A 15,757-nucleotide genomic window follows, 5' to 3' on the forward strand; every position below is an offset into this window, starting at 1 on the left:
GCAGAGGAAAGATATTTAGTCTGTGAAATACTGTTGACATTAATCTTTTAAACAAAGGAGCCTGGTGTGGTGTTGTCAAAGGAAACTAAACCTGCTGTCTTATTTTCCCATTGTTCCCTTGCACAGAGGCTCTGGTCTGCAAATGACCGCTGACATTATGCCACAGAAACTGATACAAGGAGAATACTTGGTATTTTCCAATCTTGCTTCAAAGCCTGGCAACAATGTTGTGGCTGCATTCCCCTGTTTCTGTGCTACAGTGAATTGCTTGTGTTCATTTTGAGAGAAGTTGGATGATTGTCTCTCTTCCCAGGTTTTTTTTTTCTCTCTGTTGCTGTCAACTCAGAAAAACTGTTTCTATCCAATAGCTTGTCTGCCTGACTTCTGTGACCCAGACTCAAAGATGCATGAAATTAACCAAATAGGGAGGGCAGGATTTGGAAGGTGGAGGAGAGGCCTGCCACAGAGAGATGTTTTTCTGCTCTCTTAGATTGTCAAGCTAAACATATGGTATCAAGAGAGGTGAAGCAGAGAGGTCATTTGAAAGTTAGTGGTAGTGTTACTCCCAGGATGCTTGAAGGAAGTTGGTGAAGTATCTTAGTTACTTGCATGAGATCTCAGTGATGATGTGGGCTGGAGAAGGGGAACTTGCCAAACCTGTGACATGCTGAGTGTCATGTGCCACATCTGACAGTTTTGCAGTTAGTGGAGTGCAAAAGCCATGGGCCTTTATGGGTGGAAGGATGTTTCTGGAAGTGTAGGCTCTTCAGTGTTCTTAATTCCTTGCTAGTATACTGGGTCAAATTCAGGCTATGGATCTCCTAATCTGCAGGATTGTGCTTTTTTGTTGTTTGCTTATTTTTTCATAACTACTGTTTTTAACTTTCTCCTTTGATGGCATGTCTTTCTCAGCAGCTGCTATGTTCTGCTATAGAGTTAGCTGCATGCTGAGGGTGGAGAATTCCTTTCTGTCCATGTACATTTTCATAAGGCTGTAGTAGTGGCCCTGAAGTTCATAGTTATTTCCAAGGAATGTAAATACTTGTACCAACTGATTTCAGCACAAGTACAGAACGTGATACACTTAATGATATCTCTCAGTGACAGAAAGTATTCCTGCCAGTTGAGCTCAGTTCAGGCTTGCTGGCACAATCTGTGTCTTTATGCTAGAAGAAGAGCTGCTCTGTGTGCGGGTGATACTGCCTTTCCCCTGCCATCCCTTGCCATGTTTTCCATCATGTGGATTATCTTTAGCTTTTGCCAAAGACCACTGCTGGCATTTGCTGTCCTCAGAAGGCTTGCATTTTGTTTCCTGATGTCCTGCAGAGTGTCTAAATACAAGGACAAGTCTGCAAAGACTTTGAGATGCCACCTTTAAAATGTATTATAAAGAAAGTGTCTAGCAACCACAGTTGCAAACAGTTTTGGAAGTACTTCATGTACAGTTTTATCTTGTTAATTGGTGCTCCAGATATGCCATGTAGATTGAATAAACTCAAATTTGTTTGCCAGTCCTTTGAGAATCAGTACCTAATATTTCCACTGCATGGTCAACTGCTGTGGTCTGAGCTGGACAAGATCACCTCAAAATTAATGTCTGCATAATTCAGAGGTGGAATATGTTTAATAAAGTAGTTCTTCTAGGGGGGTGAATACCAAGTCCTATTTTAATTATTTCATACACATTTACATACAGGTAAGATTTAGGCTTTTCAGAAGGCTTAGGTTTTTCTATAGAAGAAATCTATAGAAAATAGTATGCATCTAATAGGCTTCCTTCTAAGTATAGTGTAAGTATGTAATTTAGCTTTAGCCTACATAAAATGAAATAGTGTTGAAATCACTCTTGTAAACAGCTTACACATCCTGTTGTTGGCTTTGCTTCAGCTGTTTCTTCACATTTGGCTAAGCTCAAGTACTAAATTGCTGTAAAACTGGAATACACTCTGGAAGCAGATTAATCATTTGACTCAGTATTGTCTTTTAGTTTGCCATAAGAAATCTTTCCAATCTATGAGGTCATGGATTAGCTGGTTGGACAATTTAGAGAGGTATGTAGTACGTTCCCCTTTTTTGCTGCCTTCCCTTTGAAACTTGCAGAATCTCAGCAAAGCAAAAATGATAAATGACTCTTTTTTCCAAGTTTGACCACAAATGCCTATTACAATGAAAAATGAGGCATCTGAATTGATACCTCCCTGTTTTATCTAATTTTGGACATTGTAGGTGGCATTTATCTCATGAGATGTAGATTAACTCCCTGTCCATTGCAGGTGGGCAGGAATCTTTTAGGTCCCTCCCCACCAAAACCATTCTATGATTTACATGTTCGAGGCAATGCCTTAAAATTGCTGAAAAGAAATGAAAATTGTAGAAAGTGACTCAGGTTTCAGGTTTCTAAAAACATGTTGCAGAAATTCCACTGTAAAGTCCTTTTTCTTCCCATTGATGAAAAAAGGAATGATGAATTCTGTTGTGCTATTGATGCTACCCCTGCAGGTGGTGTGATGTCTGTTCTGCCCATCCATGGGCAAGGGGTGGTAGTGACTGATAAGGAGATCTAATACTTGAAGGCAATTTGTCTGGATTTGCAGTCTCCTTCATATGCCTTTCCAAATTTCATTACAAATGTGTGCTAAAATATTCCTTGCAAATGTCCTTTGCTGTGAGGATGAGGGTACACTGCAGAGGCAGGTCACAAATTAGGCTAACAATACCACTCTTTCTTGTGTGGACAGAATAGGTGACATCTGCAGTGACATTTTAGTTGTTGTATTGTTAGTTTATAGCATTAATTGGTTTTTTTTTCTCTTCTAATACTGTACCATTTCACTTATTTGGTAGTGTTGAAGGTGCAACTTTATTGCTCAACATACTGGGATGTAATGATCTCAATGGCAAAAACATTTCACCCTCTACTTGCATAACAAATAGGTTATGCTTATTTTATAATTGAACTTTGCATTCTTCATAAAATGTAGTTTTGTTGTATTCTGTGTCTCTTTTCTAGCTTACTTGTACATGCATGCAAAGGAGAGGTAAAGTGAAATGGTACTGGACTGTAAGCAATCTTGTGTCCAGCTGCAATCTTACAGAAAGCTGTTAAAATTTTATTTTTTTCTGCATCCTTGGAAGGGAACTGCACCCAGCGAAGTAACCACCATAAAAACCAAACAAGCTGTAGGTTAGAGCAAGGATGAGGGTTATGTTGCCAGGACCCTGCAAGAATGATGATAGTGGACGATACAAATGACGTGTCCAAGAAAGGGTTTTCTGGGGCCTGTTGGTCAGTGAGGGTGTGAGGGGAAGAGTCACAGTGACAGATGGGGGAAGGGGGAAGAAGGGAGAGAACTGTACATCTTAATAGTTATTAGTGGGAGTGATTTCTTACAGGATTGTAAATAAACCAGTGCCACTGATCTACCACTTGAAGATTAATGTCTGGGCAAAATTACTGTTTCTACACACTTAAAAATTAGTGAAATGGGTGCTTCAATGAAGATGTTTTCTTTTGTAGCAAGGGTAGATCATTTCAACACCAACTGATTTTCCCCTGGGTTTCCTTTACTGCCCTGTTTTTGGGATTTCGCTATTTCTTGTTGACTGAATTCAGAGGAAAACCATTCCTGATGATACTGAATTTGTCAGAATGGCTGAAGTTTGAGTTTGGCTTGTATTGGTTAAATCAAGCTTTTGATTTGGTTGCCTATTGTCCAGTATGCTAATCCATGTTATTTCCAGCTGAGTTAAAGTGTAAAGTCATTAGAGCAGCATGGGGCTTTTGTTTGTAGAGGAAAGGTTAAATTCTGCAGGCAGCTCTTACTGCTGCCAGCATAGCTGCTAATCTGAGTTTGGGGACTAATTACCTGTAATAGCTACAGGACAGAGTCCTGTGTTGAGCAGAAGTCTGATTAGGCCAAAGTTTGGGAAGCTTTGTCATGGGGAAAGTTTTTAAACATTTTTCAGGAGCTTGAGTTCTGATTTAGTTCATTCAGAACAAGATACTTACATTGCTACTATATTCAGCCTGATAATATCCTAATGGTGATATTTTAAATAAGGTCTGAATCTCCTTTAACAGAATTAACAAGCATTATGAACGATAATAGTCTGTAGCTATTTATGGACTGTCAATATTGTTACATTGTTTCTGAGTTGTTTCTAATTCAGCTTTTGATAACCACAGATAGCTATTGGGGGTGTGAGACATGAGGAAGCCAAAACTGATCTGATGAACAGATTTCAAAATCAATCTGTATTGGAGTGGTTTGGAGATGAATAGATTTTTTTAAAAAAAATTAATGCCATTTTTTCCTAGATGCTTATAATTAAAAGCTTGTATGCATTAGTGGTTTTGGGTATGCTTTTAGATGTACTCAGAAGCAGTTGTTTTCCTTTTTTAAACACTTAACTTTGTTTTAAATTTCAAGAGGAGTTGTTATTATTATACACAAACCATTTAACTTTCACATTGCACCCTTTTACAAAAGAATTGGAAAACTCTGGTTTGGAATGGAGGAGAATTAAGAACACAGGAAATGAAAACAAATACCACCTTCTTCACAAAGAGAGCTCAGCTTTAACAGAAGAAATAAAGGCTACAGACTTGCATTGGGAATGGGGGAGAAGTCAATTATGCTTGCAGAGTAGCATAAATATCCATTTTTGCTACAGTATGACTTATTAAGTCATGAGTTGAAAGCTATGATCCTTGACTAAGATTGCTTAAGATCATCCAGTAAGTTAGTACCTAACTTTTTTTTAGGTTTCAAAACCTAGTTAAATAAAACTTCGCAATTCTCTTTAAAAACTGCATATTATTTCCCTATTTGATACAGACTTTGATGTCTTTGGTGTTGCTTTCTTCTTATTTCTCCTAACTTAATATTGTAAAAAGAGACAGTGTTTCTATGTGATAGGAACCAAAGTGCTCATTTAGGAAAAATATTCTTATTACTAGTTTTGAGTGGAAAGAATGTGTAGTCCTCATGATGGATCTGCAGTCTTGAAGCTTCTATGGGTTACTTCCAAATAATGGGTGAATTGTATCAAAGTAATGACCCTTTGAATAATTTGCAGGCTTACAGTATAGTTACTGAGTAATTCTGAAATTATTTGGGCTTTTATTTCAGTTAGATGGAATGTTCTCTCAAAGCTGCTAGTATAAACTAGGGGTTAGCAGATTGGGTCAATATCTGTTCTTCAACCTGCGTATGGTAGCTTGGAAAAGTGTAAGCCTATCTGTTACTTATGTATTTGTAAAGTATCTGTATGACCTATATGATACAGAAAACTCTGGAAGGGTCTGTAGCATATCAGAAAATGTAGCTCTCTATGTGAATGCCCAGCAGTGGCAGAATGTTGTGTTGAGCAGAACAGTGAAGGGTAATGATTGATCACTGCAGTTCTGACATGCACGTAATTGGTAGCGGAACCCAATTAACAACTGGCCCTGAAGCCAACCTCATCATAAGATCTTACTTAAGTACATATCTTTTATTTATTTATTTTTATTTCCATCTCTTCCTTTTGGTCACTCAAAAACTTTCTTCCTCAAGAAGTCATCAGGTCTGAGAAAAGCCTTGTTTTTACCTGCAGCCAATTGCATAAGGTACTTCTGGATGGCTATCCATTATTGATAATGCCTTTTTTTTTCTTGCTGCTTGTTTAGATGACAGTGCCTCTGCTGCAAGCAGTATGGAGGTCACAGATCGCATTGCCTCTCTGGAGCAGCGTGTCCAGATGCAGGAAGATGACATCCAGCTGCTCAAATCTGCCCTTGCTGATGTGGTCCGACGCTTGAATATCACAGAGGAGCAGCAGGCCATGCAGAACAAGAAAGGACCTACCAAAGGTTTGCATTTCAGACAGATGTAAAATAGATAGTGCTGTTCAATGAGTGTTTCATATGTATTCAAATAGGTTGTTCATTAGGTCTTGAAATATTCAAATTCAACAAATCAAGCTCTAAATAAAATACATTTGAAATTCAACCTGGTAAAAAGAACACATAGAAATCCAGATGGTTAAATCTGTGAGCCTTCTACAGTTTACATGAACCAGCAAAGCATTTGCATTTTCTTAATGCTTAATCCACAATCTACATTTAACCATTGCTACCACTTCTTACTTCTGATCAAGATATTTTATAAACTCTTTATGGAAGGCATTGTCTTCTGTGGGTGAAACTCCTAGTAGGTTGGGGGTTTATTATCCTAAAAATGAATTAAACTTAAGTAAAATGTAATTAAAATTTAATTTAAAATGTCTTAAGTGTCTGTGGATCATACAGACATAAGACAGAGCTCTAAGCTAGCACAGAGTTGACATGACTGAGGAGATGGTGCAACACCAGCTGCTCAGCTACAAAAGAAAGGTAGAGCTGTGCTTGTTACCTTGTTCCAGAGCAGCAGAGCCAGAGCCAGCCAGTACAAGGTGTGACAGATGTCACTGCTTGGCAGAATTCTGTGCTGTGCCCACGGGCCACAGGGTGCTCTCCTGTGGCTCCTGCTCTGCAGGAATGGGTTTGTCTGTGTACAATTCAGAAAATATGAACCTGAGCACTTCACAGGAGTAAAGGTTTATTAGAACCCAAGCAATGTGATTTACTGCAGTGAGTGAGGCTGCAGAGGCCTGGGAGGCTGCCTGTGTGCAGCTTAGAGAAACACACAAGGTATTTTAGGTCTTAGGTGTAAGAGTGGTGGCAGCCTAGATGTGGAGACAAAGTACTGACTTCACAGGCTCTCTGTTGTCTAACTTAGAAAGTTGTTTTTTTGGGGGTCCTGATATGTATTAATATTAATTAAAACCTTACTTTGCGTGAGAATTATGTTACGTATTTATGGATTCATAATTTTCTCACTTTGAAGTTAGGACTTCCTTTAATCTCTGTTATATATTTGTGACCCTGCCACAAATATTTAGTTCTAGTCACTGATTTAACAGACTTGGTAGGAACTACTTAATTTTCTGAACTGAGATGTCATGTTCATTACAAAGTTTTGTGTCAGGAGATGAGGAAAGCTGAAAGGGACAGAATTACAGAGCCAAATAATGAGTTGGTTGTGTCTCATGTTAGCTGTCAGATGGAATAGGCACTAAATATCTGAGATCTTGTCTTCACGTTCTCTTTCTGTTGTAATCTTCTTATTTTGTCTTTGTTTTCTTGAGAAAAAATTAAAATATCAGATAAGTTAAATGTTACTAAAGATAGCCTCTACTGTGATAAAATGTTCCATCAAATCTGGTTTTACAAGGGATTAAGAGGCTTCATGTTGTCTGTAAAATAGATATTATCTGATGCATGGAGGAAATAAAGTCTAGTAATTATTACTGAGTTGTAACCAAATCCGTTCTTCATGCCTGCTGGCTTTACTTAGCAAAATACAAACCAGATTTTCATGGATTCTGTGAGCAGAGTTGAACTTTAAATCAGGAGAAGTTTTCTTGGTCATGGCAGACCATTAGAGCCATAGTTCAATGTTCATTGAAGAAAAGCTGCTGTAAGCCTATCCCTTGTCTTTTATGGCTGGTTTTGTAGGGGTTTGTTTGTTTGTTTGTGGCATTTTTCTGTGTGTGTATGGTTTGGAGGTTTTTTTAATGTATGTATGGCATGCCTGGTTCTTAATGTGTGTGAAATTACAGTGTTAGGACTTTTACTGTAATAATGCAAATAGAGGACTACAGATGTCAATTGCTCCTCCATTGCAAATTACCAGAATGAGTCCTGGTATTTGTCAACAAAACCCACCTAATTTCTGGAGAAGATCAGTACTGTGACTGTTTATGTAAAGAACTTTCACTTTGCTGTACATCAGCTGCATCGTTTAGTGTATAGTCAACCTTATTAAGAATGAATTATAAACATGAAAGAGAATCTGAAGTATTCAGAACACTTCTTTTTTTCCAGCTGTTTTGTCAAATACGATCTATTTCACATAATCACCTATTATTCCTTCGTAGGCACAACTACTTTATAAAAAACTGTATGCAATTACTTAGCATAAGACAAATTTTAGTTTGGAGTAGCATTATGAAGGCTTCTGATGGATAGTCTTGGGAGAGGGGCTTTGTTAAACATCAGAGGAGCTGACGTGGTGGCTTCTCATACCCCTTGGGCTGCATGGACTGAACCTGTGTTTTTCTCCCTATATTGTTTAATGACTAATTCCACATTTGAAATTTTAAAAAGTGGAATTTGATCCCACAGAATGTCACAGAAATTGTGTCCATGCAAACCGGGGCTTGAAGCATACTGTATGGTGCTGTTATCATTTCATCTATAGATGAAGTAGATCAGGATTAAGTGTGTGTGTGTGTGTTGGGGGAGGTCTGTGCCTTTGGAAAAGCAGGATCACCCCAGTACTGCATAAAGTTTGCAATAATAATCTTCATGGGACAAATACCTTCATTTTGTCTGAGTACCTCAGGTTTAAAATTAATTTAAAGATTTCAAGTTTCACACTTTCAAATCTATAATGGAAAAATCTTGAGCTTGTTTTCAGTCTTTGTGTTCTTGTTCTAAACTTGAGCTAAGCAGCTTAAAAGCAGCATACATCATGGAAAGGGAGCGGCTTATCTTGTCCATTTGTGGAGCTCCTTCCCTAATGGTCTTTTGAGTTTTTGTTTAGTTGTTTGGGGTTTTTTTCCCCTTTCCTTATTTAATTCTACTACTTGGTGGAGTTTCAGTATGGCTTCCTGCCTTTGTTTTACTTGTGTTTGTTGTTCTTTCCTTTTGCAATTATTGGTTTGTTTGTAAACTTAACAGCCCTATTAATCCATAGATCAGAGTATGATTAAAAAAGCTGCTGCTGAGGCTGATAAACTTGTCAGTCCTGCTACCACAGGTAAGACCTTGAAGCACCAGAACTTCCAAAATAAACATTACTGACAAAACAGTAATGGTGTGTTACTGACTTCTAACAGCAATGACATGTTTGGGATTGTGTGACTGTGATGCCAGTTACCACTGGTGTGAACTAGCTGTTGTAAGTAAAACTAAACAGCTCCTGAGTAAACAGTGGATTTATTGAATAATGCACAGTTTTTCTCTATGTTGTGCAAGAGTTTCATGTTGCTACTTTCTTCAATAGCTGACCATTTAAATCTCTATTTCCAAAAGTGTGGGTTGTGGATTGGTGCTGGATCTGGAGCAAAACTTCTGTTAAATGTTGCAGGGTTTATTCCTGGCTGCTGCTAGTTTTGATTTCATAAGGTTAGGAGAGTAAACAGACTCCAGCTAGTTCACTCCAGCTACTCTTTAGTAGGCATTTTTAAAAATAACTACAAATAAGGAAAATATTTTAATAATTTATTTTTTTAACTTCTATTGCTGTTCTAATTTGTCTTTTCAAAATTCATTAAAGTTTTGTGAGCTACAGAAAGCTTGCAAGGAGACAGGTCCACAACTTCTCAACTGTAGCTACCTGTGATTCTGTAGAATGTAACAGAATCAGTTTTATACATATGGATTAATTGCAGCATGGCAGCAATTAGGAAACAAGCAGCAGAGCTTCTAGCACAAAACTGTAAAAAGAATTTAATATACTAAAAAAATTAATAAAGGAGAAGTAAATAGAATTATATCTGAATTCATTAATAAAAAATAAATAGAGTTTACTTGGGAAGCCAAGTAAGCTTTAGATGTTTTGTATAAGCTCTAAAGACAGCATTAGTCAGTTAAAACAGATCATGGAAGGCAGGGCTGGAAGGCACCCTCCGTGAGCATAGAAAAAATTTTCTTTTTATCTCTTCTGTTGACTTTGTTTCCTGTCATACTTCACTCTTCTAAGCCAAATAAGCCTCATTCCTTCAGTATTTCCCTTATAGGTTGTTTTCTAAATTTCTCTCCTCTGAACAAATAAACAACAAATACATAACAAGTGTGTATTCTAACAAAGTTTCAAGACAAAGTTTGTCTTGCAAGTTGCATTCTCTAGTAGACCATATGTACTGACAATCTTCTGAAGGCACAGTTTTTCACATCTATCTTTTTGTTCAGTATATGAAAACTTAAGTGAACAAGTCAATAAATGCTTGCTGTCAGTGCTACAATAAGATGTTACAATATGACCTATAATTGTATACAATTGGTACTGTTTCAGTTTAGCCTTTTATTTCTTTTATCCTTGGCAATCTTTTTTGAAGAACATTTCATAGGTATTCTCCCTGCCATCCTCTCCAAGTTCAATGAAATTTTATGTTCCTAGAGTGACTTGTTACTGCTGCCTTTTCTCAGGTGGTGTTTCTCTGAACCCAGGGGCTTTTGGCATCTTTACAATGGCTTGTAATACAAAGTCCTGTCAAATTTCAAGTGATTCAAGCTTTTTTCTCTGCTGTAGAGAAAGCACTAGTCCTGTTTGTGTCTGTGTTTCAAGGCTATGATCCACAGTAGCATTTGTGTTGGTACTCATTGCTTGCAGTTTTAAACACTGTTTTTGCAACTGACTTCTAACTACTTGAATTGGACTTTTCTGTCATTCTAATGTTAATTACAGCTATGACACACAGATCCTTTTTTTGAGCCAATATTTGATCACAAGAATGTAGGTAGATAATGCCAGCTTATTACCTTCACTCTTCTGCTGATTTCAGTAGCTTTTTCTGAATAAAGGGTACAAATCCTTTCTGTCAAACATAAGCCCACATTCTTTGAAAAAAGACTTTTTAGGGGAAGTAGAAATTTCTTAATAGATAATTTGCTTGTGGAAAACCTCCAAGAAGACTGAGGAACAAAGAGCAGGACTTTCTGGGATGACAACTTGCCTTCATTTCTAGCACTCCTCTGGATGCTATCCAGGTGGGCAAGAGAGTGATGCTCTTTTGACAGAGCAGGATTGGTTTTGAGTACAACCACCACTTTTGTGCTTACCACTAAGCTCCTTAATCTAGGACAGAGGTTTTACTTGATAGGACTATTATTATTATGAATAATAATAATAATATTGTTTTTAAATTCCTCAATGTTGAAACCCTCATCTATGCTGAATTTGGCCATAGTGACACAAAAATGGCACACTACATGGAAAATGTAAAATATTTTAGTGTTGTTTGCTGAAGAAAAAAACACAAAAAAGTAAATGAAGGCAATGAATTCATCTTACGCTTGTTTTACAGCAAGACCACTGGTACAAACCCTGCCTTTAAGGACTACAGTTAACAATGGAACTGTATTACCAAAGAAACCAAGTGGCTCTTTACCTTCTCCATCAGGAAGCAGAAAGGAGACTGTGACACCAGCAGCAAAAAGGTAGGCATTGATAAGAAACCTTAGAACGCTGGAATTGAAAACATGGTATAGCTCCTGTTTTAACCTGCTAGATATGTAGTTTTTCTTACTTGCAAAGCAGGAGACTAAATATTTAGTTCGGAAAGAAAAGGAGATGGATTTCATTCTAAGAGGCTTTTAATTTATTCATTCTAATTACAATTAAGGTTATTGCCATGAGTATTGAAAGAATGCACAATGCTTGGTCTTACTGGCTTGTGTACATTTCTTGCTTTTAAGAATTTAGCATAGAGAGAATAAAGCATTTCTACTGTGCTGTTGCCCAACATGATGTGAAAAGTGGTGCAAGAATTCTTTGAGTAGCTATTAGAAAATATATAGTGTGCAGAGAAACAGTGTTATCATTGCAAATCAGTATGTTATTTTTGGTGGTTTTCTCTCACTAACAAAATTATCATATAAACTGCATGCACAGGGTTACAGCATCCGAGGGAGGAGGAAAATTCTATGCCTAGCACATATTTATGCAAATGAAAACATCCATCTTTAGATATCTTATCATTAGCATGTATTAAACCCTTTTAAAAATTACTGCTCTGACCCAATTTGCTTTGTGTGTAGCTGTTTTTAAATATATTAAATGTTTTATACATCTGGGTTATAAGGAATGGAATGGATTGGGTGAAGCAAGTTCAAGTTATATGTGGCAGTAATTGTGGTGCTAATCTACTGCGTGGTATATGTGTAAAAGATAATAGTGTGGAGTTTCGGGTTTAGGTTGGGGGATTTTTTTGTACATTTCTTTTGTGTGTTTCCTCATCTTTTTGTAGTGGTGATGCTGTCAGCTCTGAGGGAGGGTAAGTTGTAGAGATGGGAGCATTAACCTGCTAAGATCTGAGGTCTCTCTCTTAAAAAGAATTTTTCCTCAAAGGGGACATGGTGGCTAAGGATATGCCAGTTTTTGTTGAAGGGGACTGATTTTCAAGAAATTCCAGATTCTGTTATTGTAGAGTAGAGAGAAGTTACATTGTGCACAATTAAAATTGGAAAATACCATATTTGTTTATGTCACAAAAATGAACTCCTGTGAGCTCTTATGAGCTGGAGCTTGCTGCAGCTGTGGGTTTTGGCAGGCTGGTCTGAATCAGCCCTTAACAGAAGAGAAGAAAATCAAATACTGCCCAAACTGTTTCATTATTAGATTTGTAGAAGTTTAAAAATGGGTGAAAGACTTTCCTTTTAGAAAAGAAGATGTATTAGTGTTTAAAGGAATACTATTTAGTACATGCTGAATTTCAAACCAAATTTGTTCTTCACAAATTATTTTTTCTTAATAATTATCATAATTTCATTCTTCCTAATTAAGTTTCAACTAACAGTTATAAAACATACGAGAATTGGGAGACTTCACCGGTGTACAGAGGGTGTGATTACTGAGTCTATGCTCTGTCTCTAGGTCTCAGCATAGACTTTCTACCCCAGAGTAGGGTGGATGAAGCGCAGCTCAGAATCATACTCTTGCTTTCTCTATTCATGGAGGTCTTTATGTAGTTCAGGTGTTTCATCTGGTATTGCCTGCAGGCTTTATCCTAGCTTAGGATCCCTGTAGATAAGTGGCAACCTGTATCCCTTCCACCTGACCCATGTGCACCCTGGATACCCAGAATGCCAGTGAGAAAGTTCTTAGAGAGCATCATTAGGGAGTATTTTTAGACTGTCTTGATTCCTGTGTGAGAAATTCTTCCACAGGCCAAGTATTTAGTGTCCTTTTATTATCCTTTGTCTCTTCACATTGCTGAAGAAGCTAGGCTGAAGGTGCTTTAAATATGCAGCATGAAAATGTGTATTCAGTTTTGGAAAAGAAAAAGATATATGGACAGTTTTGCTGAAATGGGTGAGCACTTATTAAGAGTGCTTAGGAGGGTGGGATTGTTTAATGTCCTGAAAAATACAGTTGTAAATTCAGGTGCTGTACAATTACAGGTGCTGCTCCTTTCAAATGCTCTAAAATTCTGTATTGGTGCCTTTAACGTGAAAATGTTCTTTATTGTTACCTTTATTAAACTATATTAAAGCATATTTCTATGCCTTGCCTATAAATGTGCTTCAAGAGGAATAAAATGGAGTGGTAAGAACCTCATTGATCAATTACTGTACAAAACATTTTTTTGGTAAATTATTCTGTAATCATTTAATAGAGAACCTTGAAATAACTGGTTGGATTTCAGGATTTTATAGTAAATGGTGTTCCACATATTCGGTATTCAAAGATGATACAGTAAGTGCTCCAAATATCTTTCTTATATACAGTCAAGTAGAATAATTCATTATGCATCCTTAAGATGAATTCAATCACACTTTGTATTTATACTGAACCCTTTTACCTTCGGGAAATGCATGTGTTTATGCATAAAACAGTAATGGAAATACATCAGCAAAATCAAAGAGCTTCCTTTTTCAAGGGGTAGGACTTGTTTATTTGTGTTGGAAGCTTCTCTCAGTGTTGCACAGTTTACAGATGGTGGGAAATTTCAAGATTTTTTTTAGTTCTGATTTCTGCTAGGCAGTGCTCTTTTCTTATGAACTGCTTCCAGAACTGTGGCTAATATGTAGTGTTGGTATTGTCTAGTCCAAAATATGGTCATGTGACGCAGCAGCTGTAAATAGTATTAAGTGTTTGTAGATGTTTTTAAACTTAATTTTTATGTGAATGCTTTTAATAGTTTTCCCATACAACACAGATGCACAATTGAAAAGGTGGAGTTTGAAAAATGAAAGTTAAAAGCAACAGTAGAAAGGGGAAAATATTTTTTGCAGAGTCATCTTCTAAACTTTTGATCTACTATTGAGACTGACAAATATCTGCTAGTAAATAAATAGTAAAAACCAGTATCTTCCATTTTTTTATTACCTGTGACCATTTATCCAAGAGAAAGTGCAGGTGAATTAAGTCCTTGCCAAATGTTTTACTGCCTTATGAAAAGAGGGCTTACAATCAAATATTTTCTGATTCCTCTCTTCTCCTATACTTGGCACTGTTTGGGTTGAGACTGTGTGATGTCCAATTGAAATGACATCAGTCTGTCCCTTGAAACAGTTTGTTGTGCATTATTTATGTAAATATATGCAAATAGTCTGCATGGGGACTAAGTGTACATCCATACATTCTCCTTCTTAGAGATAAAAGTATTTACTGGTATGTCTGCAGACACAATCTCATTTCATACAATAGCTGTATTAAATGTGTTGGTTAACTCATTTGAACCCACAGGTTGGTATATGGCTTATCTGCCTTGCTGGATTACCAAGGAGATGTGGTTCAGAGTTCATTGCATTTTCTGATTTCCCATTTAATATTTGAAATGGAAATGACTTCTTCTGGCAGGAATATAAAATTGGAGGTAATAAAAAATGCTTGAGGCTGAAAGGGTGGAACTAGCAGGCTTTTATTTGAATTCTGTCATATATTCTCTCAGTGACCTTATGCAAATCATTTAACCTCTGTGCATATTGCTTTTCCTTATGTAAAACGTATCTCTGGATATCAGTAGGTTCTTATGTGATAATTAGATCCAGATCTTGCAAAGCATTGAGGCACCTCAACTGACTCTGGCTTCAATTAGAATTGAGGGCACCAAACCCTGCTTCAGCATTCAGATCTCACAGTCAATACCCATTGTCCAGGTTAAGGAAGGACTGAAATACCTTGAGTAAAACAAAAGCACAAATCCAAAACATGGATCAACTGGATTATAAAAGTATATGGTGGTAATAGAGTGCAAGATAGAAAGCCTGGTGATGCTGGTGGTACTGGGACCAAAAATTGTGGTCAAGCACCAAGAGGAGCTGCTGCACTCAGGCTCTGGGGACCATGTGAACACAGCTCTGGGTGCCAGCCAGCTAACAGAGAGCTGGAGTGATTCTGAGATGGGCTGGACAATCACCTGACACAGGTTGACAATCAAGAATTGCCTGGCTTTGAAAAGTGTTTCCATGTCATCTTCACAAGAAACCTTCCATCAGAGGATTTGATCTGAATTTTAAAATACTTACTAATTCTGTGATTTAGAAGTGTATGAGCTATTTTGAGTAACAGCTTTTTGAATGCTGCCATAGTTTTATTCTAAACTTTGTGCTTAGAATAATTATTTGAAATTTTCATTCCAAATAAGATTAGTGTATTGTGAGCAGAACTTTCCCTTCCCCCTGCACTTTTTTTTTGGCATTTAATGTGGCTTGAAGTTTGCTGCTTAACACTAAATTTGTCTTTGGAATTTGGCCAGTGCGTAGTAGTGGTGTTTTGTGTTCTTTATTAAAATCTAAGGTTTTGTGACTCATCTAGGATAGCTTTGTTTCCAAGAGTTGAGGGGGAAAAAAAAAGTAAGAGAGGAGAATGCAGACAGTACCTTTCCCAGTAGGGATGCTGGTGCAGGCTGCAGGCTTGCACATACTTTGCCTTTCAAAAGGAGACAATCAGTCATTCTTTCTCCTCCAGCAGATTGCGAAGTATTACAATGGCACAAAACTCGG

The 15,757-nt window shown here is 37.2% G+C and overlaps 1 protein-coding gene across 7 annotated transcripts in view; it reads left to right on the top strand.

The window, feature by feature from the left end:
* The window catches only part of EML1 (EMAP like 1), a 121,442-nt gene that overhangs the window by 63,683 nt on the left and 42,002 nt on the right, over positions 1 to 15,757 (top strand). For all 7 annotated transcript variants that reach the window (XM_005417880.2, XM_031066349.1, XM_014311852.2 and 4 more), the window contains exons 2-3: positions 5,672 to 5,854; positions 11,116 to 11,248. In XM_005417880.2, the coding sequence (XP_005417937.1) occupies positions 5,672 to 5,854; positions 11,116 to 11,248 (316 nt within the window). The remainder of the gene's footprint in view (positions 1 to 5,671; positions 5,855 to 11,115; positions 11,249 to 15,757) is intronic.

This window comes from Geospiza fortis, unplaced genomic scaffold (genome assembly GCF_000277835.1).
Source record: "Geospiza fortis unplaced genomic scaffold, GeoFor_1.0 scaffold23, whole genome shotgun sequence".
Taxonomy (NCBI): Eukaryota; Metazoa; Chordata; class Aves; order Passeriformes; family Thraupidae; genus Geospiza; species Geospiza fortis.